Genomic DNA, 27,848 nt, shown 5'->3' on the forward strand with positions numbered 1-27,848 from the left:
CACCCCCGCCCCCCCCGCCACGGCCTGTTCGCCATGGCAGCATGCACCCGACGTGACATGTCACGTGTGCACATGTGCAGAAATGCGCATACGCCAAACATCGGTCCCCGTGCAAATGAGCGCTGGCTGCTAGCGGTCCAGAATAAGGTCCAGTGTGTGTCCATCTTTAGTGAATCTCATTTTTACATAAATATAAAGGTACACAAATGTACATGTACAAGACTGAAACTATTATAATGCAATGAAGACATGTAGCATAATTTGTAATGTAAGATTGGCAACTGATTAGTAAATACTAATATAATGGGACAGAAAAAAAATTGTCAATGCATACACCCTGACACTATGTACATTGCCAGCCATGGCAATGATGCGATATTGCGCATCAGCGTTCACTGCTCATTGGCCCTTATTCTGATCGGTGCGGATATATCCGCGTGCGTTCGGCCCGCCGATGTTTTGTGTCTGCGCATGTGCAGAGGCGTCTCTGCGCATGTGCGAGCGGGGCGTACGGCCAAATCCCGCATGATATGTGAACACTCCGAACAGGGGGTGGAGAGGGGCGTGAAGGGCTATTTGGGCTCATTACCATATGCATACGCCCCGCGTTTCATGGGAGTTCCCATGAAAACGCTGGGCGTACGTATGGTAATGCGGCCGTGACGCACGTGTAGGGGGCGGACATATGACATCACCGGATGTCAGCTGCCCGCCCAGATCCCTGCTTTTGCACGGAAAAATGTCCGTGTGGTCTGAGGTTGCGGGAGCTGGTGGAGCACTCGGTCCTGCATTCGATGGTCTGTGACCATCGAATGATGGGGGAGGTTCCCTTAGATGGAGGAGGCGTATTCCGTGAAAAATACACGTGCGGTCCGTTCGGCCAGCTTCTTACCGCATACGGACAGAGTTGGCGATCCGTATGGAAGGCGGGGTTTCGCACGCACGGTCCTGGCCGCATAATCGGCTCCGGCCGCACCGATCAGAATAAGGGCCATTGTCGGGGATTTAGAGTTGGAAGTAGGTTGAAACACCAAAAGTGAGCTACTTTCAGCTCAACATGAACCAGTGCATATGGGTTAAGAGTAACATTGTGGGCTTCCTAAGATACTGAATAATACTTTTGGATGAAACGTCTGTAATACTAAACGAATTTTCATGTGCTTTAAAAAATAGCAAGTCTAATGGGTCCTACACACGTATGATATACAGGCATGTTCTGAGCGATGTTACTTAATTTAACTACATTGCTCAGAAAATGCCACTACATCACTGTGTGTTTAGGGACCCTAGCGATAGCGATGCGCGGCCCTGTGCGTCAGTATCTCCCGGTGAAAAATAACCAGCATGCTATATATTAATCATTCGGGTGCAGTGTTCTCCCCAGAGAACACTGATCCTGACAGATCGCTCAGTACACAAAACGTTGGCACATGGCTCATGTGTGTTGAGCGATCATGCTGAGCGATCCAGCATCGCTCAAAATGCTCAGTGGGTCACTACGTGTGTAGGTCCGATAATATTAACCATAACCAATATTATATAATTCTCCTTAATGCCTTAAACTGACATCAGAAGTGGAACTATTCTTATACCACTAGGTGTCACCATAGCCAGAGGATTCATAGGACAGTTCCAGCTTCTGGGGCAGATGTATTAAGCTTTAACGAGATAAATGCAAGGGTGATAAGGAGAGATAAACGTTCAGCCAATCATCTGCTAACTGCCATGTTACAGCCTGTGTTTGAAAAAAGTCAGTAAGGAGCAGATTGGCTGGACATTTATCTCTCCTTATCACCCTTGCATTTATCTCTTGTTAAGGCTTAATACATCTGCCCCTCACTGAGTTAGGTCATCTTAGTGGAATATATAACATTTAGAAATAGTGACATTGGGCGAGATTCACCAAACTAAAAATGCTGTAAAAACCCTGTTTTCGGGGTCTTTACCGCATTTTCATATGCAGCAAAGCCCCACCGCCGGGGCTTCGCTGCGGGGGGGTTACGCCAGTTCTAGATGGCGTAACCCCATGGAATCAATTTTCAAAGAAGCAGCGCTGGTGTCACAATGAATAGATTGAACAACTTTATGATGAAAAAAAGCAATTTATATCACAAGATAAATAAAAACTTTACATACATTTGCACATGACAATATCACACAATAAAAAATGTAAAAAGAAGGTCTCACTCTTTGACTGGATAAGGATCTGTAAGGGCCAATGCCCTATTGAGTATCAGTCCAGATTGGAAAGTGCACTTAACCAATGGTGTATCAGCCGACTGGGAAGATGAATGGGGAAAAGATTTTGGGGGACAATTCACTGGTCCTCTCTATGTTCACGGATGGATGGTATTAGCCGCTGGAGGAATCAATTTGGAGAAATGTCCGTATTTTATCCCTTAAGGACCTCTGTTGACTTTCAACGAAGTTGGTATTCAATACCCCACTTGGGTACCTCCCATGTACGAAATTGCAGTGAATAATATAGGCATTGAAGGAGGGTGGGCAGGAGTTCTCCAATCTGGACTAGGTTTGATAAAGGGGGGGATGGCAGAACCTCTAACAGGTGGCTATGATGGTGTTGGCACACCTGGAGGAAAGGCTGCTGGTTGCCCCTGGTCACTATTATGGTGGAGAGTTATCAGTCCCACTTGAGGTGTTTGATGAGGGACCACTGTCTCATACAGGTGGCTATGGATGGCGGGGCTCACCTGGAGTTCAGTGTCCTGTAGAGGTCTTGGAGGGTGGATAAGAATTGAAGTTCCCAAAGGTAGGCAGACGATGGACTGGATGGTATTTTGGGTCCAATCTGTAGGAGTGAGAGGCTGCACCTGACGCGTTTCGCCACTAGCTTGTGGCTTTTTCAAAGGTGACTTCTGGTATGGTGGCTAGGGGTACTGTATATATACCCATACTAATGAGTAGCCAATAAACATTCAATCAAGGTAATAATACATTACAATCATAATTTCAATACTTAATCATAAAGTGAGAGACAAACATACTAATTTAATATGTATGATACCATAAAACATTTAATAATCCCAATAAATATCTGTTAAATCATGAAAATATATTGTGTTAATAGTTAACACTTCCGGGTCAAGAGGTCATTTTGTTCCCCGCAAGTGACACAGTTATGGATAGAGGGGAGGACGTTTGATACTTAGATTAACACTCCAGGTTAAGAGACGGATCCTCAAATAGCTGCCTCAGTATTATTTTTTACTAAAACGATATTTGTAGGCTTAGATTCATAGTAATATGTAGGTGGAACGCATATGCGTTCCACCTATCGGGAGTGACTTCCCGCTTCCGCCGGAAGTTGAGTAGTAGGATTGGCCGGAATTCGGCCATATGACACGTGTATCCACACGTGGTTTAGGCTTGGGAGGCCTTAATTCGTCTAGATGCGATGACGCTACATACCCACGCCATCGCATCCTTAGATGATGCGATATGCGTCACTTCCGGGGAAGCGGAGCCAGTCATCATGGAGACGGAATTTGTTTATCATAAATGAGCGCAGTGTAAGGGCTGCCCCTTTGTTTGAACAAAAATAACTTTATTTTAACACATGGATGTTGCACTCGAATATCGTTTCACTATTAACCCTTATCTATAATAGAAAGAGAAAATCATTATTTTTCTGAGAAACATTATTAATAAATACTTTTGTATGTATACACAACAGGGTCATGGTGGTAAGAATAAATACATTGTGTATAAAAAAGAGAGAGAGATAGTAATGTTTGACGAGGTAAAGAGGGTGAATTTACTGGGCTTCACATATCAACCTATTCTGTATAGATAGAGATGCACTAATATAAATAATAATGATAATAAATAAAAATAATAATGTTAAAATAATAATATGGATAAAAAATTATTATAATAATAATAATATACATATGTATACCCAACGTATAAATGATATTTTATTTTATTATTTGCAAAATAATTGGTAGGTGTATAAAGACATAATTCATAATTTTTATATATACATATGTATACATTATGGAGAGATTCTTTTTATAATTTATCACCATATGACTTTTGTGGTGGTTTATCCAGGATGATATTATATAGAAAAAATGGGGGAGGGAAGGGGGAAGGGAATAGGAGGGGAGGGGGGGGGGGGGGGTGGTAGATTCAAACTGATAATGAAGAAAAGGGAGTTTTATCAATCTTTATATTGGAGAAGGGCCGTTGTTGTCCTTCATAAGCGTATTATTATCTACGACACCTACATATAGTCACATAGTATAATCCATTCAAAGATACAGAACCAGACAAGGGGAGCAGTAATTGTTCTATAATACTATATTTAGTTCCATTGCCTCGTTGAGGCCTCTGGGATGCAGACAATCGATTTTGAATGTCCAATATATTTCTTGTTTGCAGAGAACACGATACCTATCCCCTCCACGTTTTGTCGGGGGTATGCTTTCGAGACCCGTTATTTTTAGGCAAGTTGGGTCATTATTGTGACTCTCTGCATAGTGTTTTGAGACACTATGCATTTGATAGCCCCTCAAAATTTTCCTGCGATGTTCCAGGAACCGAATTTTGAGGGGTCTAGTGGTTCGACCCACATATTTTAAATTGCAGCTGCAGGACAGCATGTAGATAACGTATGCTGTCTCGCAATTGATAAAGCCCCTGATTTTAAGTGACTCTTGGGATAATTCAATAATGGTTAGTTTGTTTGTTTGTTATGTATCCACAGGTGATGCATCTTGTTTTACCACATTTAAAGCATCCTACATGTTGTTGTTTTAACCAGCTGGAATTTTGGTTGGACATACTTTCAACATTCTCAATGGTTTTTAGGAAACTTGGAGCAAGTAGGTTCTTCAAAGATTTATTTTTACGGAAAATGAAGCAGGGGTCAGAGGGTATTATATCCTTCAATACTCTATCCTGCTTCAAGATACTATAATTTTTGCGAATAATTTTCTGTATGTCTTGGTATTGACTGTTAAATGTGGATATAAACGCAATATTCCGGTTCTCTGTGTTTGTCGTTTTGGTCTTATTTTGTAGAAGGGACAGTCTATCCCTTTCTCTGGTGGATTTATATGCCCCTTCTGTTAATTGTTTGGGGTATCCACAGGTGTGGAAAGCTTCCATCATATTTGTGGCCTTTTTTTATGGTATCATACCTATTAAATTAGTATGTTTGTCTCTCACTTTATGATTAAGTATTGAAATTATGATTGTAATGTATTATTACCTTGATTGAATGTTTATTGGCTACTCATTGGTATGGGTATATATACCCCTAGCCACCATACCAGAAGTCACCTTTGAAAAAGCCACAAGCTAGTGGCGAAACGCGTCAGGTGCAGCCTCTCACTCCTACAGATTGGACCCAAAATACCATCCAGTCCATCGTCTGCCTACCTTTGGGAACTTCAATTCTTATCCACCCTCCAAGACCTCTACAGGACACTGAACTCCAGGTGAGCCCCGCCATCCATAGCCACCTGTATGAGACAGTGGTCCCTCATCAAACACCTCAAGTGGGACTGATAACTCTCCACCATAATAGTGACCAGGGGCAACCAGCAGCCTTTCCTCCAGGTGTGCCAACACCATCATAGCCACCTGTTAGAGGTTCTGCCATCCCCCCCTTTATCAAACCTAGTCCAGATTGGAGAACTCCTGCCCACCCTCCTTCAATGCCTATATTATTCACTGCAATTTCGTACATGGGAGGTACCCAAGTGGGGTATTGAATACCAACTTCGTTGAAAGTCAACAGAGGTCCTTAAGGGATAAAATACGGACATTTCTCCAAATTGATTCCTCCAGCGGCTAATACCATCCATCCGTGAACATAGAGAGGACCAGTGAATTGTCCCCCAAAATCTTTTCCCCATTCATCTTCCCAGTCGGCTGATACACCATTGGTTAAGTGCACTTTCCAATCTGGACTGATACTCAATAGGGCATTGGCCCTTACGGATCCTTATCCAGTCAAAGAGTGAGACCTTCTTTTTAATTTTTTTATTGTGTGATATTGTCATGTGCAAATGTATGTAAAGTTTTTATTTATCTTGTGATATAAATTGCTTTTTTTCATCATAAAGTTGTTCAATCTATTCATTGTGACACCAGCGCTGCTTCTTTGAAAATTGATTCAACAATTCTTTTTGTAAACATCACAGGGAGTGACTACCCCTGTGCCCCAGCAGCTGCTAGGAGAGACACCTCATATAACAGGCGCCCGATACTGCTTTCTAGTGAAGCGGACTTTTTTCGTAACCCCATGGTAGCCTATGGGCTTCCCTTCGCATCCCCCACCACCCCGCGCACCCCCCGCCGATCGCGATGCACCCCCCTCACCTGTGTCCGGGCAGCCACCTGCTGTGCTGCCTGGACCAGTGATCCCCTCCTCCCTGCACCGCTTCTGAGTGCAGGGAGGAGGAAGAGGAGCCCTCTCACAGCCGGCTGAGGGGTCAGGGAGGGAGGTGGGACCCGCAGCACATCGCTGGCCATCGCCTTTGCTATAATAATCGCATATGTTACTGCATATGCGATTATTAACAATGTGAATGCCGGCGATGTGCTGCAGGGGTTATTGGAGAATCCCGCCCATCATTATTATTATTATTATTATTTTTATCCTTCATTTATATGGCACCACAAGGGAACCACAGCACCCAATTACAAAGTACATAAATGAATAAGCAAAACAGTGATTTACAGGTGAATACAATAGAGGACACATACACATACACAATAGGGCACATACACATATCTGCATCAGCAGAGGAAACTGGAATAAGTATCAGTGTGGCAGAAAACTGCAGGATATGGTGCCATCAAAGATGGTTTAAATAAGTGAAGGAAATTTACATTTGAGAAGAGCTTGTGAGCGCTTATATTCTACAGGTTTGCCTCTTAGTTTCAGGAGACGTGGTTATTTTATTCACGTGAACAATAGTGATAATTTATGTGGAATCCTGGTGTACTGAACACTTATGCAACAGCAAATGACTAAAGCTAAGTTTGTCCAAATTCTGTAATTCTGTCTCAGAGGTAGTAAAAAAGTAATAGTGAATACAATGGCTCAGGCATGTACAAACTGTGGCCCTCCAGCTGTTGTAAAGCCACACCCACCAGCATTCCTTGCCATAGTTTCATCGGTACTTGTTTCCTAGCACGGCCACACCGATTTACATCGGGGTGGTCGTGTTGGAAAAATCGGGTCGATCGCATCGCATGCGATTTGGTCGCATGCGATGCGATCGACGCGACCGACCCGATTTTCGACCCGATTTTTTGATTGAATGAAATGTAAATCGGGTCCCTGGGACCCGATTTTACATTGGATTCAATGTAAAATATTCCCTAGACCCCCAAATTTAACGACGTAAACCCCACCCCACGATAGACGGCAACCCGAAGCGTGGCGAGCGCAGCGAGCCCGCGAGGGGCGGCGGTGCGCGTCCTCCGACCTTTTCATTCCCCTACTATCCACGTCGGCGTGGAGTTGAGAATAGAATAGTGTGGCGAGCGCAGCGAGCCACCGAGCCCCGCGAGGGGACGCGTATACCTGTGAAGTTATACGCGTCCCCTCGCGGGGCTCGCTATGCTCGCCACGCTTCGGGCTCGGTGGCTCGCTGCGCTCGCCACACTATTCTATTCTCAACTCCACGCCGACGTGGATAGTAGGGGAATGAAAAGGTCGGAGGACGCGCACCGCCGCCCCTCGCGGGCTCGCTGCGCTCGCCACGCTTCGGGTTGCCGTCTATCGTGGGGTGACGACGGGGACATCTATAATGCGAAATGGGTCATATTGGCCCATTTCACATTTTTCACATTTTTTTAAAGGTGAGATGGACTTAATCAAGTCCATCTCATCTTGTGCCATTATAATGGCACAAGACCGACGCGATCCTCGCGATTTCAATGTTAAAAAATATTTTAACATTGAAGCCTATGGGGAAATCGGGGGCATCGCGTCGGTCGCGTCGGGACCAATGTTAATGGTCCCGACCGACGCGATGCCCCCGATTTTGTACCTTTGCCGGCAAAATGGACCTGATTTCAAAGGAAATCGGGTCCATCGTGTGGATCGTGTACCTTAACTTAAAGGTACACGATCCACAAGATTGTGGCCGTGCTAGGAAACAAGTACCGTTTCATCATTCCCTAATACCAAAACTGTGGCAAGGCATGATGGGACTTGGAGTTTCACAACAGCTAGAGGGCCACAGTTTGGACATACCTGCCTTAGCTATACTGAAATACATCTCAATTATTTAATCCACATTGGTATCAGACCTTTTATTTATATATATATATATATATATATATATATATATATATATATATATATATATTTGTAAAAGAAGATTAGGACCCGGCGACTATAGTAATATACTAAGAATCAATAAGTTATGAAATATAGACAAAATTTATTTTTACATAAGTACAGATAGAAATATATGAGGATAAATAAAATATATGTACACGCACGCGAATGGGAATAAAAACACACACTGAGAGCAGCTGCTAGGTATAAAAAATATATATATAAAAAAGATATAAAATTTTATCAAGATGATGCTAAAAATATGCACGTGGAATAAAGTGCAGTTTACAGCAGATTATGAGTACAGTGTATGATAAGGGTAAAAAGTGGAAATGATGGAATAGCTTAATTTAGTGCAGAGAATAGGATTTCAGAAGCTGCCTGACATGTTTCGTCACAAAGGACTTCCCCTTAGTGTGTGTTTTTATTCCCATTCACGTGCGTGTACATATATTTTATTTATCCTCATATATTTCTATCTGTACTTATGTAAAAATTAATTTTGTCTATATTTCATAACTTATTGATTCTTAGTATGTTACTATTGTCGCCGGGTACTAATCGTCTTTTACAAATAACTATTTCCTTAGAGACGGTACACCACCGCCTTCACAGGACCTGTGCAGACACCCCACATATATAGGGGGAGTAATCTGTCAAGAATTGTTAATTAATTTCCCGCTCTGTCCTGTCTCACTATATACTTGGCGCTGACTTCCCTTGTCTTTCTGTATCTATCTATCTATATCTCTATATCTCTCTCTCTCTCTCTCTCTCTCTATATATATATATATATATATATATATGTGTATTTGTAGAACCGGCACACACAAACTTCAAATATCAGCAGCTGGGGTGCCAACATAGGCTTGTAGTCCCAGGGGTACAGCCAAATATAGAGTCCAATATAAAGAGCACTCACCAGTCTTCCAACTTCAATGCCAATAAAAATGTAATACATCACCAGGTTTTCAAAGCAGAATGTCGACGTTTCGAGCCACTGCGGGCCCTTTGTCAAGACAAGTGATGAATGGGTCACAGCCCCAGAAGTACATACCACCATATCCCCTTACACAGTATATATACATACCAGAGGCCGGAAGTGCCCGCCAATCGCCAATTATTCAATTATGTACTCATAGTACATGTATTACCAATGCATACCATCACCCTTGTATTTGTAACTATATGCCGCTTAGTAAACATCAACATCTGTTACTCACCCTGCGTTCATAGTTGTACGCTGTCAGATATCGCCACATAAAAGATATCACCGGCGTGCGCTCCACGGCTTTGGAACGCACACACCGGAAGGCGCTATTCGCGCCTCAGCCCTGCGCGTCATCACTTAGTGACGCGCATCAGAACATAGCGTGTGTGCTATGTCTGAAGTCCCCCGGGTAGCAGCATCTTAATGCAATAGTTCCTACCGCCTTGAGGACCTACTTTCAGAGTTAGTAACCAGGCTTGCGTTTCACATCATAGCTGTGAAACGCACAGCCATTTTGGATGGTTTATAACGTGTTTGGTACTGGGACAGTTGTAACGTATTGGGTGACAATATAAGGTTATCTAAGAACCCACTTAGGAACAGTGCACTTTTAGAAAGAATACATTTTAAGAACAAAGGGTAATGGTAGAAAAAAAGATTTTTTTGAAAAAATGTATAAACCGGCGATCGGCTAGGTCCACTCACTGCCTCTAGCTTACATATCATCAAAACACCAGAATGTATCAAAATAGGACAGACAACATGTACACACAATAAAAACTGAGCGATGGGGTCAAGGGGCAACACACCAGGCTACAAAGTTACCCAGAGTATGGTACCCCGGCTCCAAGGCTCCTGTTAAAAACAAATAACCTATCACCAACTGGGTCCTATAGACATTATTTTTTAGATTCTGTTTTTTAGAACATATTCAACATACTGTTTCTATAAACAAATTAATGCCAGATATCCATAGCTCCCAGATTCAATATTCACTGTGTGGAGTGTGTTATTATATTTGTATATTTAGTATCTTGCTAAGTACAGACTAAGGGTCTGTCTAACTGTGACTACTGATCTTGTACTGTCACAGAAAGATATTCATGTGAGTCTTTTCATTAAGGCCTCGGGGCCATACTGTGTCCAAGCGGTGGATCCACTGGGCTTCTTTTTTCAGAAGCATAAGACCCCTATCACCTCCACGTGGGGGAGGGGGAGTCCAGTCTATGGCCATGTATCTCAAGGTGGACAGTTGATGTTTCTCTTTTACGAAATGTGCTGCCACAGGTTTATCGGTGGAACCAGTAGAGTAGGCAAACCGGATCGAAGATCTGTGCTGGTTAATTCTTTCCCGTAGGGTTCGAATGGTTTTGCCCACGTACATTAGTCCACATGGGCAAATGAGGTAATAAACCACGTGATCAAGCAGGCAATACAGACGATGTTTTAAATATATTTCCGTGCCATTGTGCGGGTGGCAGAAAAACGTGCCAGTGATGAGTGCCCGGCAGGTTGCACATCCAAGGCACTTGTAGCACCCATTCTTCTTAGTAAGCCATCGATCTTGATCAGCTTTTGCTGGTTTCATGTTAGGTCTCAGTAGATGATCTTTAAGGTTAGGTCCTCTATTCACACTTCAGACAATTGCCTTGTCATGGCCGACTCTTCAGAGTTGTTACGCATAACCCGAAGGAATTGCGAAATGGGTAGGTTGGACTTAAGGGAGTCCGGGTGGTGACTCGTGGCCCAAAGAAGGGTGTTCCTGTCGGTCACTTTCTGGTAGAGAGTATAGCCCAGAAATGCTCCATTTTTTAGGATAGTTATATCCAGAAAGTTCATAGAGTTGGAGTCACATGCATACGTGAATCTCACCGGAGTTGCCAAACCATTCAGTGTATTAACCATCTCAACAAAAGATACTTCGTCACCCAACCAAATGAGAAAGACGTCATCAATATATCTCTTTAGATATTTGATCTGCCCAGAGTAATGCGGAAAAATAAATTTCTGTTCATAAAAATGCATAAACAAATTGGCAAAGGCCGGGGCCACATTGGACCCCATAGCGGTCCCCGCCAATTGCATATAATACTTCTCCTGATAAAGGAAGTGATTATACTTCAATACCATGTCCAAAGCATTCAACAAAAATTCAATAGGTGGACCCTCGTAAGGCCCTTCCAAAAGTGCAGCTTTCACTGCTTCACTGCCTTCTTTGTGAGGGATAATCGTGTACAATGAATTGACATCCATTGTACACAGTAAACACTCAGGCTCAAGGACACCTAACCCTCTAATCTCTTCAAGAAATTGTGAAGTATCCCTGAGGTAAGTGGGAGTGGCCTGGACAAGTGGTTGTAGGTGGTAGTCCAACCACTTTGCAAGCGGTTGTAGAAGAGAACCCCTCGCTGAGATGATTGGGCGACCAGGTGGGTTGACGAGGGACTTATGGATCTTCGGTAGCGTATATATTATCGGGCATACCGGGTGTTCCACTGTTCTCTTCTACAACCGCTTGCAAAGTGGTTGGACTACCACCTACAACCACTTGTCCAGGCCACTCCCACTTACCTCAGGGATACTTCACAATTTCTTGAAGAGATTAGAGGGTTAGGTGTCCTTGAGCCTGAGTGTTTACTGTGTACAATGGATGTCAATTCATTGTACACGATTACACCTCACAAAGAAGGCAGTGAAGCAGTGAAAGCTGCACTTTTGGAAGGGCCTTACGAGAGTCCACCTATTGAATTTTTGTTGAATGCTTTGGACATGGTATTGAAGTATAATCACTTCCTTTATCAGGAGAAGTATTATATGCAATTGGCGGGGACCGCTATGGAGTCCAATGTGGCCCCGGCCTTCGCCAATTTGTTTATGCATTTTTATGAACAGAAATTTATTTTTCCGCATTACTCTGGGCAGATCAAATATCTAAAGAGATATATTGATGACGTCTTTCTCATTTGGTTGGGTGACGAAGTATCTTTTGTTGAGATGGTTAATACACTGAATGGTTTGGCAACTCCGGTGAGATTCACGTATGCATGTGACTCCAACTCTATGAACTTTCTGGATATAACTATCCTAAAAAATGGAGCATTTCTGGGCTATACTCTCTACCAGAAAGTGACCGACAGGAACACCCTTCTTTGGGCCACGAGTCACCACCCGGACTCCCTTAAGTCCAACCTACCCATTTCGCAATTCCTTCGGGTTATGCGTAACAACTCTGAAGAGTCGGCCATGACAAGGCAATTGTCTGAATGCAAACAAAGATTTCTGGATAGGGGGTACAGTCTCAAAACCGTTAATAAGAGCCTCACCAAAGCCAAGAGAAGGTACCATGAACAAAGTATGATCACTAAGGGTACAACCCCGAACGCAAGAATGATCATCAATACCCACTGCGATACCAACTTTAAAAACACTCAACGTGTTATCAAAAAGCAGTGGCCTTTGATCACTTCAGACCAGGCGTTCAAAAAGCTGGGTAATGCTCCTCCACTTCTAAGTGTGAATAGAGGACCTAACCTTAAAGATCATCTACTGAGACCAAACATGAAACCAGCAAAAGCTGATCAAGATCGATGGCTTACTAAGAAGAATGGGTGCTACTAGTGCCTTGGATGTGCAACCTGCCGGGCACTCATCACTGGCACGTTTTTCTGCCACCCGCACAATGGCACGAAAATATATTTAAAACATCGTCTGTATTGCCTGCTTGATCACGTGGTTTATTACTTCATTTGCCCATGTGGACTAATGTACGTGGGCAAAACCATTCGAACCCTACGGGAAAGAATTAACCAGCACAGATCTTCGATCCGGTTTGCCTACTCTACTGGTTCCACCGATAAACCTGTGGCAGCACATTTCGTAAAAGAGAAACATCAACTGTCCACCTTGAGATACATGGCCATAGACTGGACTCCCCCTCCCCCACGTGGAGGTGATAGGGGTCTTATGCTTCTGAAAAAAGAAGCCCAGTGGATCCACCGCTTGGACACAGTATGGCCCCGAGGCCTTAATGAAAAGACTCACATGAATATCTTTCTGTGACAGTACAAGATCAGTAGTCACAGTTAGACAGACCCTTAGTCTGTACTTAGCAAGATACTAAATATACAAATATAATAACACACTCCACACAGTGAATATTGAATCTGGGAGCTATGGATATCTGGCATTAATTTGTTTATAGAAACAGTATGTTGAATATGTTCTAAAAAACAGAATCTAAAAAATAATGTCTATAGGACCCAGTTGGTGATAGGTTATTTGTTTTTAACAGGAGCCTTGGAGCCGGGGTACCATACTCTGGGTAACTTTGTAGCCTGGTGTGTTGCCCCTTGACCCCATCGCTCAGTTTTTATTGTGTGTACATGTTGTCTGTCCTATTTTGATACATTCTGGTGTTTTGATGATATGTAAGCTAGAGGCAGTGAGTGGACCTAGCCGATCGCCGGTTTATACATTTTTTCAAAAAAATCTTTTTTTCTACCATTACCCTTTGTTCTTAAAATGTATTCTTTCTAAAAGTGCACTGTTCCTAAGTGGGTTCTTAGATAGCCTTATATTGTCACCCAATACGTTACAACTGTCCCAGTACCAAACACGTTATAAACCATCCAAAATGGCCGTGCGTTTCACAGCTATGATGTGAAACGCAAGCCTGGTTACTAACTCTGAAAGTAGGTCCTCAAGGCGGTAGGAACTATTGCATTAAGATGCTGCTACCCGGGGGACTTCAGACATAGCACACACGCTATGTTCTGATGCGCGTCACTAAGTGATGACGCGCAGGGCTGAGGCGCGAATAGCGCCTTCCGGTGTGTGCGTTCCAAAGCCGTGGAACGCACGCCGGTGATATCTTTTATGTGGCGATATCTGACAGCGTACAACTATGAACGCAGGGTGAGTAACAGATGTTGATGTTTACTAAGCGGCATATAGTTACAAATACAAGGGTGATGGTATGCATTGGTAATACATGTACTATGAGTACATAATTGAATAATTGGCGATTGGCGGGCACTTCCGGCCTCTGGTATGTATATATACTGTGTAAGGGGATATGGTGGTATGTACTTCTGGGGCTGTGACCCATTCATCACTTGTCTTGACAAAGGGCCCGCAGTGGCTCGAAACGTCGACATTCTGCTTTGAAAACCTGGTGATGTATTACATTTTTATTGGCATTGAAGTTGGAAGACTGGTGAGTGCTCTTTATATTGGACTCTATATATATAACACACTGTAATGCCCATTACATACTATATAACACACCGTAATGCCCATTACATACTATATAACACACCGTAATGCCCATTACATACTATATAACACACCGTAATGCCCATTACATACTATATAACACACCGTAATGTCCATTACATACTATATAACACACCGTAATGCCCATTACATACTATATAACACACCGTAACGCCCATTACATACTATATAACACACCGTGATGTCCATTACATACTATATAACACACCGTAATGCCCATTACATACTATATAACACACCGTAATGCCCATTACATACTATATAACACACCGTAATGCCCATTACATACTATGTAACACACCGTAATGCCCATTACATACTATATAACACACCGTAACGCCCATTACATACTATATAACACACCGTGATGTCCATTACATACTATATAACACACCGTAACGCCCATTACATACTATATAACACACCGTGATGCCCATTACACATCTGACACATAAGTGCCACTTACCTACATGCTCATCGCTAGGAACTTCATGCTCGATGCCAGGGGCTTCATGCTCCATGCTAAGGGGCTTAATGCTCGATGCCAAGGGGGACTGAAATAGCTTGTTGCCAAGGGGTACTGAAATAGCTTGTTGCCAAGGGGGCCTTGAAAAGGAGTAGAATAGGCAGCAGTATAGGTCCGGAGTGCCTGAGAGGTATAAACAGTGAGCAGGAAAATGAGAATATGAATGATAACTCACAAACTTTTTTTTCACTCATGGTTAGTGGTTGGGTGAAGCCATTTATTGTCTAACAACTGTGTTTACTCTTTTTAAATCATAATAACAACAGAAACTACCCAAATGACCCTGATCAAAAGTGTGCATACCCCAGTTCTTAATACTTTGTAATGCCTCCTTTAACATCAATGACAGCTTGAAGTCATCTCTCAGAAAAAAGAATGGGAGATCTCAGACTAGATAGACCAAGCGGTTCTTATCTGCTGTCAAAGTCCATGATAAGGATTTAATGCTAATGGAAGGATAATTTCATGTTGTATGTATAGTCCTGTTTGCAATAAAATCTATTTTGTTTTCCTTTTTTATATAAATGATTGAGTATAATAATGATTAAGTATGCCTTTATTATATTAAACCTCATTAATTCCCCCTTCTGTGTTATTGCAGGCTCCGGCGTGGCGCTCATGTCTAATCTGGAACAGCTCTTGCGTGGTGTTTGGAAGCCAGAGACCAATGAAATTTTGAACATGTCCTTGTGAGTATTCTCTTTACATTTATTGGGCCTTGTGTTGGTTCTCACTAAAAGATTTGACCGTGTTGTGTGCAAGCACACTGCAGTTTCTGCGCAACATGGGCATCTTGTTGGTAGATTCCAGAACATTTCTGTTGCTCATGTCTTAATTGTAATATAAAGTAAATTGAAAAAAAAAAAAAAGCATTTGTAGCTAGGGGCACTAAGCTTCCAAAATGATAAAATGGAGAGTGATAAACATCCATCCAATCAGCTCCTACCTGCCATGTCACAGACTGTGTTTGAAAAATGTCAGACAGGAGCTAATTGGTTGGTTGTTTATCACTCTCCATTTTATCACTTTTTGAAGCTTGGATAATCTGGCCCCTGATCACATGGAAGGTGCAAGCCTCTCTGCTTTCTTCTTCTTTTTTTATTTTTAATAAACTTTTTATTAAGGATTGAGCGTTTTTACAATTTCTTACACATTGTCATCAAGGCATTATAATCAACAAACATTGAACAGGTAGCAGTTTTACTTATGTAAAAAGGAGGGTATTCACGTACTTTTCTCTCTCCTTGCTGTAGTATAAGAGAGGAATAGACAAATTACAGAATATAAAATGGAAGGTCTCTCTCTGCTTTCTTAACCAGACAACTGAGGAAGATGGCCAAAGCTTCAGCAATTTTTCCGTCTCATTAATGTAGCTTTCACATCACACTTTTAAAACGGTATATTGCCGTTTTTTTTGCCTTTTTAAAACGTTTAAGGCTGCAGTGTGATGCCCCTTTCAGACCGCACTTTTAAAACGGTAAATTGCCGTTTTTTTACCGTTTTAAAACGGTAATGTGTGCGGTCTGAAAGGTCCAGTCCCACTTAACCGGTTAGAAAATGCCGTTTTTTCTAACCGGTTAAAATGCAGGGTCCTACCCGTTTCTGAACCGGTATTTTAGCGCAAAAATCGGCTCAGAAACGGTATTTAGGACCCAGCCAATGAGCTGGGTCCTAAATTCAGCACAGTGAATACTTAATGAGCGCTCATTAAGTATTCACAGCACTGGAGCCCCCCCCCGCGCGTGTCGACACCCCCCGCGCGCGTGTCGACGCCCCCCCGCGCGTGTCGACGGCCCCCCGCGTGTCGACCCCCCCGCGCGTGTCGGCGCCCCCCCCGTGTCGACTTACCCCGTGCCGGTATCTCCGTTGTGGTTCCCGGCACTGCAGCTCAGTATGCTCGGAAAGCACTTATGAAAAAAGTGTCTTTCAGAAAATGGCTGCCCCCCATACGGAAGACAGTTTTTTTAAACAGGGTTTCCTATGAGGCAGCCATTTTCTGGAAGACACTTTTTTCATAAGTGCTTTCCGAGCATACTGAGCTGCAGTCCACAACGGAGGTACCGGCACGGGGTAAGTCGACACGGGGGGGGGGGGGGGGGCGCCGACACGCGGGGTGGGGTGGGGTGGGGGCGTCGACACGCACGGGGGCGTCGACATGCGCGGGGGGCGTCGACATGCGCGGGGGGCGTCGACATGCTCTCGGTCGACACGCGAGGGGGGGGGGAGCTGCACGGAGGGGAGGGCTGAAGGCTGCACTGGCTTTGACCCTGTATTTGGAAAGTTTCCAAAAACGGGTCTGCCAGTGTCAAAAAATCGGCACTTAAACGGTAATATACCGTTTAAGTGCTGCGGTGTGAAAGGGGTTTTATCTGGCAGACCCGTTTTTGGAAACGTTTCCAAATACAGGGTCAAAGCCAGTTATGCGGTCTGAAAGCAGCATGAAAGTGTCATAGTTGAAATACCATTTAAAGTTAACTGGTATTTCAACACGTTTAAAAAGCAGAGTCCTACCCGTTTTAAAGCCAATTCAGAGCCGTTTTTTGTGCTGTCTGAATGGCACTGAAATGGTATTTAGTAAAAAATAAAGGTTAGAGCACTGTGATAGGCTGTCCCTTGTCTTGTGTCCCTTCCCTGAACCAGGAAATAAGCTGTGGGTAGAAACGTGTTCAGAGGTTAAACGGCTTGACTGGTGATGTGAATGGAACTTAAACGGTATTTTTAAATGGTAATCTGCTGCAATATGAACACTAGACCCGTTTAAAATACCATTTCAAATTACAGTTTTTCAAAACGTTTCAAAATGTTTTATGTGATGTGAAAGCTACATAAATGATTTTTTTAATAATAAATGTTTTAATTAATTCTGTCTCTCATGTCTGTCGCAGCCCAACCAAGGCCAGCTTGTACGGCGCTATCTTGTTCACTCTGCAACAGGCACACTGGTTGCCTATCTCGAAGGCGAACCTCATATTCTTCTTTACCCTCTTCATGGCTGCTTGCAAGGTATGAAGCTAGTGTTCTTCCACTAGGTTAACTGTACCGTCTAATGTAAAAATTCCAATTCAGCAATTGTTTACAGCTGATAAAATCCTCTGCTGTTTTAGTTGTTTGTTTAGTAAAAGAAAGTCTGCACCTACTCGTCCCCAGGGGTGCCAAAAGTTAATTCATAAAGGGAAAGGGGATTGGAGAATCTGCACAGGTTGGTGCTTTAGCACCTATGAAAGGCCCCAAATGAGACAGTATCTATTGTTCGATTTGTATTCTCTATGGAAGTGCAGCCAAAGAAAATGTGGGGGGATTCATTAATTTAGAGAAGCATCTGAAGCACTGACATAAAGAGGCTGATTCAGAGTGAGTTCTACTTCAGTTAGGGCATGGAGGGAGATTTAGTTAAGGTTGGAGAGAGATAACTGAGAAAGAGAAAGTCCCCATACACTTTATCTCTCTCCAAGGCTTAGTACATAAACCAAAGTACCTGCCAATCAGCACATATTTAAATGACTGTGCCTGAATAAACATGATTAGGAGGGATGGGGACGTTAGGATGTAGGCCAAGTAAAATAAGCACAGATTTGCAACCACATGAAGACTGAAAAAGTATACATATACAGTATGGCAGGGAAAATCAGACTATTTGCAGATGGCCAGGGACAGGTGAAATACCAATACAGATGCTGGGAACCAGCATTAGTGAACGACTTGTGATTTTCTGTTTACAAATATAGGTGCAAGTGGAACATTTTGTCTGGTGAAAAAAAATGCATAATGCTGAAGGCTGGAATGTGCTCTGCACTACACTACTTTTGCACACTATTTTAATGATTTTGTAGACTCTGATGGGTCGCAAATACAAAATGTTCTAATTGTTGAACATGTATACACCTTGTCACTGATGGTCCCCTTTATTGTCCCATCGTCCAGTCTCCCTGGGCACACACATCGCCTAGTGCAGTGGTTCCCAACATCTGTCCTCCAGTACCCCCAACAGTTCATGTTCTACACGGTGCAATGAACTCCATGCTTTTAGTACTAGATTGTATCTAGTACAAAAAGCATACAATGTGCTACAACAGCATGCTTTTTGTACTAGATACGATGCAATCTAGTACTAAAAGCATGGGCTGCACAGACTTTCTGTGCTGTGCATGGGAGCGTGCATTGCATCACATCGTGAAAAACGCACCATGTATGGGTACCTTTAGTCACTCAGCAGGTGCATTTATTACTAATGCTGGCCACACATCAGACCAACTTTCCTCCAACCATCCAACTAGTTGGTGGATGGAATAGAAACCTGGTACTGGATAGGAGCAATGTCATTTGTTACCAAATCGGAAAATGGACAACTGTCACTCAGACAATGTACTGTAGTTGGACCTATTTGATTTAAACAATTTCGCTGAATGTTTTTGTCCATTTTCCTGAGTTTGTAAGCAAATTGCTTATTGGCATTTGCCCCCATACAGTACCAGATTTTCAGTCCAACCAACCAACTAGTTGGATGGTTGGAGGAAAGTTAGTACTTGAGGAATGAGGTTGGGAACCACTGGCCTAATGTGTACCCAGCTTAATTATATTTAATAAACAGGCTCTGTATGAACGATTAATCCCCATAGGCAAAAGGATATACAAGGCAAGTGATGTGAAAGCAAGCATAACTGACCAACTGTTGATGTGGTATTGGATGTTTCCATAAGAACAATAATAGCGCTGCAGTAGACATTTTGTGAAAGAATAATAGGTCCATAATATACCTGTATGATTCATATATAAATATGTTACCTTAATGGAGATATACAGTAGTAGTTAGTTCCTGTCCTATTTCACAGTAGAAGTTATATAGAATGTATTGTATGTTCCACTTTCTGACTCTCTACCCTCTGCATGTGTTGCCTTTTCCTGATGTAGATCTTCATGACAGCCACTCACTCCCATGGGTCACCTTTCGCTCCTGTAGAGAACGGCATCTGCCCTATTCTTTTTGGATCTGCAAATGGTAACCACGATGATCATGATGACCACCATCATCACCATCATGATGACCACCACCACGAGGTGTCACATTCAGTACAGGCAAAATCTAAAGAAGAACTAAATGAGGGTACTCGCAAAAGGAAAGTGAAGAAGGCTGAGTGAGGATCACAGGTCCCCAAATGAGACATCTCAGCGCACTATGCATTGTCCAAAGCAGTCTTCATGGAAAACTTTAGCCTTTTCTTTTTCCTTTTTTAATTGGTTTTAATGATGTAAATGGAACTCCCGCAATTACTATTCTGGATTTCGCAAGTTCAAAAGAACTGCCAGAGCGGAAGATATCCAAATAGTTTCTACAAGCAATCCATCAGCAAAAGGATGCAAGATCATTGTAACGTACCTTGCAGAGACACATATTATTGTGGGGCTGAGTACATGAGAATAGTCCTATTTCCCTAACAAAGATATGACCCTCCGGTAGTAATGTATATGTGCAGCAGATCACACTTAACTAAAAGAAATCTAATCATTTCGGTTTGCTAAAAAATAGAAAGTGTTTTTAATATAACTTAATAATTTAATATTTATTTTTAGGAATATATTTAAAAATATTGAACTGCTTCGCAATCTAATCGCTTATCCAATTTTCTATTTAAAGGGTTTAAATTATTTTCTAAATAAGGCAGAAGCATTTATTTTAGGTTTATTTTATGTTCTGGAAATAATAAATAAAGATATAAATGGCCACACTGGACAAAAAAGAGCAGATGATCTAAGATTTGCTCCGTGCTTATAAAGCCTGAAAACATGGTGGAGGCAGTGAGGTGCGATGAGGTCAAGGCTGGGGGGCAGTGGCTAGTATCAGAGCCAGATTTATAAATATAATATATGATTTTGTGATGATTTTTAACTACAAGAATTCTTTAAAAATACAAAGATAATAATAATAATAATAATAATAATAATAATAATGGGGTTTATTCTAGTTCATTCTTTCTGACAAAATCCTTCTTAGATGGACAAAACCATGTGCACTGCAGGGGGGCAGATGTAACATGTGCAGAGAGAATTAGATTTGGGTGAGTTATTTTGTTTCTGTGCAGGGAAAATACTGACTGCATGATTTTACACTTCAATATAGATCTCACTTTGAAGAAAAACCCCACCCAAATCTAATTCTCTCTGCACAAGTTACATCTGCCCCACCCGCAGTGCACATGGTTTTGTCCATCTAAGAAGGATTTTGTCAGAAAGAATGGACTAGAATAACCCCCAATAATACAAAGTCATATTTCGAAGTTATAAATATCTTCTTTGTATTATTCAAATCATTTTTATAATCAGCCCTCTGAAGTATGACCAGGGCCAGAATAACAATAGGGCGGATGGTTCTATGACTCCAGGCCGCCACAAAACAATAGGTCTATCATAATGGCATTATTATTATTATAATTATGATCTGTCTACCAGCAGGCCTCAGTCAGCCATAAAGCGGAAGTATAAAAATTATGCAATTTGTTTTATATGTATGCACTGCATCGGTGTGACTCCCTTTGTTTTTCCATTTATTGAAAGAGCTTTTCATGTTAAATTGGTGAACGTGTACTTATCTGCATGGAGATGAATGATTTACATGAATAAAAATGTTGTTCCATTGGTTTTGTGTTTCATACATTTTGGGGTTATTAATCACCTTTAGACAAATTTTTTAAATGTTTTTGTTGCCCAATATTTATTGCCTGATTAAAGAAGTTTGAAAGTTTAACAGTTTCATAGTATTTTAGAATAATTTGTTTAACATCATACACATTTATTTTTATTAACAGTTTCTTAAACAGTGCAACAAGTTCCATTGCACTTTACAATTAGAAATAGGTATAAAACAAACTCGGTAGTTACAGACAGTCAAAATGACAGGAGGGCTGTGCTCGTAAAATAACAGTCTGTAGCCCACACGTATGCTAATAGATGTGGAGATAATACAATGAGACTTGTGCCATGTATTTTAAACAAACATGCCCATCTGTAAGTGTCTTGGCAAAAACAAATAGCTGAAAATAAAGCAAAGGTACTTTTTTATGTGAATAGGGAGTATGAGGTGCCAAAAGTAAATTTAGCTGACCCAAGTGATTATCATACAAAATTAAACCATAGTTACCTACTTTTGAAAACTAGTTTCAGGGAGATTATAGTTGGTAACATAATTTTCAATGTGCCCCATTGAGGGGGCGTGTCATGCTCCACCCATTGGGCGTGTCTAGTTCCATATATGGAGAGATTGTGAAAAGACATTGTGAATGTGACACCTAGAAGCGTGGGTGAGAGGAATCTAGTAAAATGACAACTTATATCCAAATGTAGATGAGCCCCAATGCAGTTAGTAAGAGCTACTATACTTTCTAAAGTGCTGGGAAATGGTGCTGATGATTCAATGTAAATGTATCTGTCTCTCATTCCTTTTTTCCCCAAAAAATATAACAGTGTAATGTGGGCTAGGTGAAATAAGGGAGATTGGTAGACTAATGAGGGAGAGAGGGAGATTGCTGCTATTTCAGGGAGTCTCCTGCAGAATGCAGGAGGGTAGGCAACTATGAATTAAACCAGACTCTGTTGAAATTCAAGATATTGTAATGTGGTTAAAACACAGTGATTGAAACACCTGAACAATGCCGCCAGAGCAGTAATTCCGACACACTGGAGGGACACGAAACCCCCAACAATTTGGGAGTGGTTTACCAGAATCGATTTCTATTGCACCATGGAAGATATTTACTACGATGCTCTAGACAAACAAATCGACTATATGTCGACATGGTTACAGTGGATCGATTTCAAATCATCAGTAACATACAAGGAGCAGGTAGACCCCGGCCCCTCTACTGGAAATTAGGAGGATGTAGGATTCTCTTAATTCTGAGTTCATACATACAGGAGACCCTACACTCAGGATGCACTTGGGATGATCCGACGAGATGAGACAGATTGAGACACCCCCGTCCGCCATTACAATATTAACTTCCCTCCCTTCCCATGGGAATTACCACTTTGTCCCTTAGCTTTCCCACCCCACTTCCCTGTTATGTTAATTTGTCCCCTACCCAATCCCCCTAGACTTACGAATCTAGTCATTCAATTACCATTGTAAGGTGGTCAGAGAACTCTACCTTCTAGGCCTAATTCATCTGTAATGACAGAACAGTTTACTCCTCCTTACTATAAGGCCAGAATGTGGCGTGAAGAAAGGGCAGAGTCACATTAAAGTTAATACGAAAATGTTGTAATAAACTCTGACACATATGCCTAGTGAACCTATGTATCCACCTAAGTTTTTGTAAGATCGTATTGTCTGTGTTTGTGCTTTTGTATTTGTTTTATATACTTGAAAAAACTTAAATAAAGAATATATAAAAAAAAAACACAGTGATTGAACAGCTTGACCAGTGTTTTAAAATGCATGGCGAAACAAACCACACATTTTTGTCTGGCAAAAACGGTGTTCTTGATTAACCTGTAATCTATTAACCTGATCATTTACTGAACAATTTATTCAAACAGGAATTTCCTCCAGTTACATAAAGTACATATATATTCTTTTTGTGTGTACATACTGTATACTGTATGTCTGCATGTCGATTATTGTGTATTACTGACTTGTGTCCTATTATATGTCTGCAAATGCAAAATGAGCAGAAAAGGAGCTGGTAAGTGCAAGCAGAGTACAGTAGGTGTGTGTTCATGCAATTGTAGCAAAATTAGATGTAGATGCATCACCAGATATGCCGTTTGAGGGGAGAATGTCTTGCAAATGCTGGAGGGCTAGAGCAATAATACACAGTGATGACTGGACTGGTCCTGACTGATTTGGCACCCTAGGTAAGATTTTAGATCCAAAATAGATGCGACCACAAAGCAGCATTGCACCAATATTTTATTCTTGGTGAAAGGGAAATTTTATCTGGCAATCCTTATATTGCAGCCAATCCCATTTCCCTCAAGCGATCGCAGGCTGGGTTTGGGTCTCATGGGACCTTGCCAATAAGGGATTCCCTCTTACAGCTAGTAATGCCTGTTACTGACTCCAGGTATGATGCTGCCACCAATGGCCCTGAAATCACTTTTTTTTTTTAAATATTAAATTTTTATTGATTACAAAACATATAGAAGTATGAATATACATACAACAGTAATAGCTTATATGGTAAACACATATAGGAATGAAACAACGAAATACTGAAAATTATAGAACGATATCTATACGTGTAGCCCTTCAAAACTCAAAACCTGTATATAGAAGGTGAAAAAGAAAACCATACAAAACGGGACAAGACAACACGGACACAGAAGGGTATAACAAGGACAGGGGGACACAAACAAATATCACACACTTCCTACTGTCATCAAAAATGATCAAGAGGAATTGCCAGGCTCAGGCGACTGTAAAGCCAATACATCAACATGGTCGCTACTCATGGTAGATTGACCTTGTCTCTCTCGGTATTCACTCCATTTATACCATTTTATATGAATTTAGGAGGTGGAGGAGGAGTATCTACAACCAGCCGTCTCAAATATAAAATGCTTGTGAGTGTTATTAATAATAGTTTGTATACTGGGAATAGACTGGGATTTCCACAGTTGTCCAATGGCTGCCTTGGTGGAGATCAGAATATGTCCCATGATGTATCTGTCGCAGCTTAGGAGAGGAACTTGGGTGTGGTGGAACAGAGCCACTACAGGGTCGAAAGGGACAGACATCCTAAGAACGTCGTTTATGAGGGAGAATACTTCGATCCACAGCGGCTGCAGAGCTGGGCAATCCCAGAAAATATGTAGAATTGTCCCATTGCATCCACAGTTTCTCCAGCAGAGACAGGATGCCGAGGGCCAGATAAGGTGCAGCCGCTGTGGGGTAAAGTAGGCCCTATGGCATAGCTTATAGAACATTTCACAGTGTTGGAGGCATTTTGATACCTTAAAACAGGATAACGAGATCGAATCCCACTCCGTATCCTGAAACACTCTAGACAAATCTCTTTCCCATTTAGATTGAGATGCTAATTTACCCTTCTTACCAAACAAGACAATATGCTGGTACCACCGAGATATACCACCTCTGTGGTTAGGTGAGGTCAATCTAAAATGCATAACAGCAGGTAGACATAGGACAGTAGATGGTTTAACCATATAGGCAGATAGCCAGTGGCGTATTTGTAGATATTTAAAAAAAATCGCCTTTAGGGATATCAAATTGAGACTGTAGTTGGGAAAAGGGAAGTAAGGAATCTGTACCAAAAATATCCTTCAAACAAGTAATGCCTTTCTCCATCCAAGGGTCTAATCGGAGATCGGGGATGAGGTTGGCAAGAGTTTTAATTGGGAGGCTGGGGGCCGGTAGGGACACGTCAGGGTCTGCAGAGATGACAGCATGCCAGGCTCGCAAAATAGTCCTAATTGCAACACCAGGGCCCTCTTGGGGAGTAACAGTAGGTCAGTAAGGTTGTATTTTCCTGCAAAGGATATTTCTATAAGGACCCAGGGTTTGGGGGATGTAACGGAAAACCAATCCCGTGCCTGACTAAGGATACAGGCAGAGTGGTAGCTGTCAATGTCGGGATAACTGAAATCGCTTTACTGCTGTTTATGCATTTGTGCATTGCTGACACACTTCTTGACTGGCGTTGGTTGGCTCCCACTTGTAACTGATTATTGACCAGGCTCTGCATTGGTAGCTTACCAAGGGGAGAGCTTGGAGATGCTGGGCTAAAACCAGGACTGGTGAGGAACGGGCAGGGCCAGATTAAAGGTTCCAAGGCTAATACACATGTAGCTCCCCTTGTAATGTTTCTAAACACATATGTACGGGTGCTCCGGGACTAGTCATTCATACTGCCCATGTGTATGCATGTTATACAACTTGCATGTAGAATCTAATGCTTGTGGCATTGGAAGAAGGCTTTAGGCTGCCTGCCTGGCACTGTAGCACACTGTACATAAAGTAATAGTTCCATCAGTAAGTTACATTGGCTCAGCCATCTTGCAGGCACCTTAAGAACTTTACCCCCCCCCCCCTTGGCACATGCTTGGAATAAATGAAGCTTTTTTTTTTATTCTTCGCCCGTCAATATTGGCCTGGGGTGCCCCCACCCCAGTCCTGGTGCCCTAGGATACAGCCTAATCAGCCTGCTGGTTAATCAGGCACTGGGAATGGGACTACTCGTTTTCCTGGAAGTCGCTAGATGACGAACAGTCGACTTAAGGTCAAAATGTTTATTTCCTCAAAAAGTCTTAAAGACTAGTCCACAGGTTCTTAAACTCAGTCCTCAGGACCCCACACAGTGCATGTTTTTCAGGTCTAAGTGAAATAATAAGCTCCACCTGTGGATCTTTTAAAATGTGTCACTACCGGGTGAGCTGGAAAACATGAACTGTGTGGGGTCCTAAAGGACCAAGTTTGAGAACCACTAGACTAGTCCATTGATCATTGTGCTAGAGCAGGCATGTCCAACGTTGGCCCTCCAGATGTTTTGAAACTACACATCCCAGCATGCTTTGCAATAGTTTTAGCATTCTCTAACAGCAAAACTGTGGCAAAGTATGCTGGGATGTATAGGTTCACAACATCTGGAGGGCCAACGTTGGACATGCCTGTGCTAGAGCAATGATGGGAAACCTTTTGGCCCTCCAGCTGTTGTTGAGCTACACATCCCAGCATAAACATCAATTCACAGTTTGCGTGTGGGGAAGAAATCATTCAATGGTCGCCGACCATCAAATGATTTCTACAGCTCTTGCAGATGTAAGACACCTTGAGTGAAATTTAATAGGATGAGAGATTCAGAAAGTAAGAAATCTCCAGGTTTTTTTTAAGCGGCAATCATTTACACTGCAAAACCAGTTTGATTTTGAAATCTAAATGAATGCCACTTTAAAAAGAAGTGGATATTTCTCACTTTCTAAATCTCTCATCCTATTAAATTTCACCCCTCATGTCTTACATCTGCGGGAGACCTTGTGCGGGAAGCAGGCGGGCAGCTGCACGCCCCCCGCACCCATGTCACAGGTCCATTTATATGGAAACTCCCAGCGTTTTCATGGGAACGCTCATGAAACGCTGGGCGTTCTAATGAGCACGACCCCTCGCCGCTGGGTTTTATTGGGGGGTCAACAGGGCGGTATTTCATGCCCTACCATCCACTAGGGCCTGGGGGGAGAATAAAATAGTGTGCCGGGCAAAGCGAGGCACTGTGACCGAAGCATGGCGATCACAGCGAGCCATGCGACCATGCGAGGGGATGCAGTGCTACGTTTCAGTGAAAATCTCAATGTTGACCTTTTGACTGTTAACTCCCCATGTTGAGCTAATGCTTTTGTTGACCTAATGACCCTGTCACCCTAACCCATGCCAACCTTCAGTCTTGTCAACCTTCCTCCATGTCAACCTTGAGTCATGTTGTCCTTAATGCATGTCGACCTAGTGGTGGTGACCTAATGCTTGTTGACTAAATTGCTGTCTACCCAATGATCCATACCCAGATGACCCTCTTTAGCCTGAATCCGGGCTCCTGAGATGGGCAGCCAACATCCCGGGCAAATTCTGCTGGCCATGGAAGGTGGTCAGGGAGACCCAGCAGCTCAGGATTCCCCCTAGACAACCAGACAAGTCAGTACATTTTTATACATTTAAAATACATTTTAAAATACACTTAAATACATATACTTTGGGCTACTTTAGCCAC

The 27,848-nt window shown here is 42.3% G+C and overlaps 1 protein-coding gene across 3 annotated transcripts in view; it reads left to right on the forward strand.

Annotated features, from left to right (window-relative positions):
* Positions 1-21,134, forward strand: part of TMEM38A (transmembrane protein 38A) — a 95,504-nt gene extending 74,370 nt beyond the window's left edge. For all 3 annotated transcript variants that reach the window (XM_083180784.1, XM_083180767.1, XM_083180776.1), the window contains exons 4-6: positions 15,740-15,827; positions 18,024-18,141; positions 20,047-21,134. In XM_083180784.1, the coding sequence (XP_083036910.1) occupies positions 15,740-15,827; positions 18,024-18,141; positions 20,047-20,274 (434 nt within the window). In that variant the 3' untranslated portion in view covers positions 20,275-21,134. The remainder of the gene's footprint in view (positions 1-15,739; positions 15,828-18,023; positions 18,142-20,046) is intronic.
* Positions 21,135-27,848: the final 6,714 nt, after the last annotated feature.

This window comes from Crinia signifera, chromosome 1 (assembly GCF_055691185.1).
Source record: "Crinia signifera chromosome 1, ASM5569118v1, whole genome shotgun sequence".
NCBI lineage: Eukaryota > Metazoa > Chordata > Amphibia > Anura > Myobatrachidae > Crinia > Crinia signifera.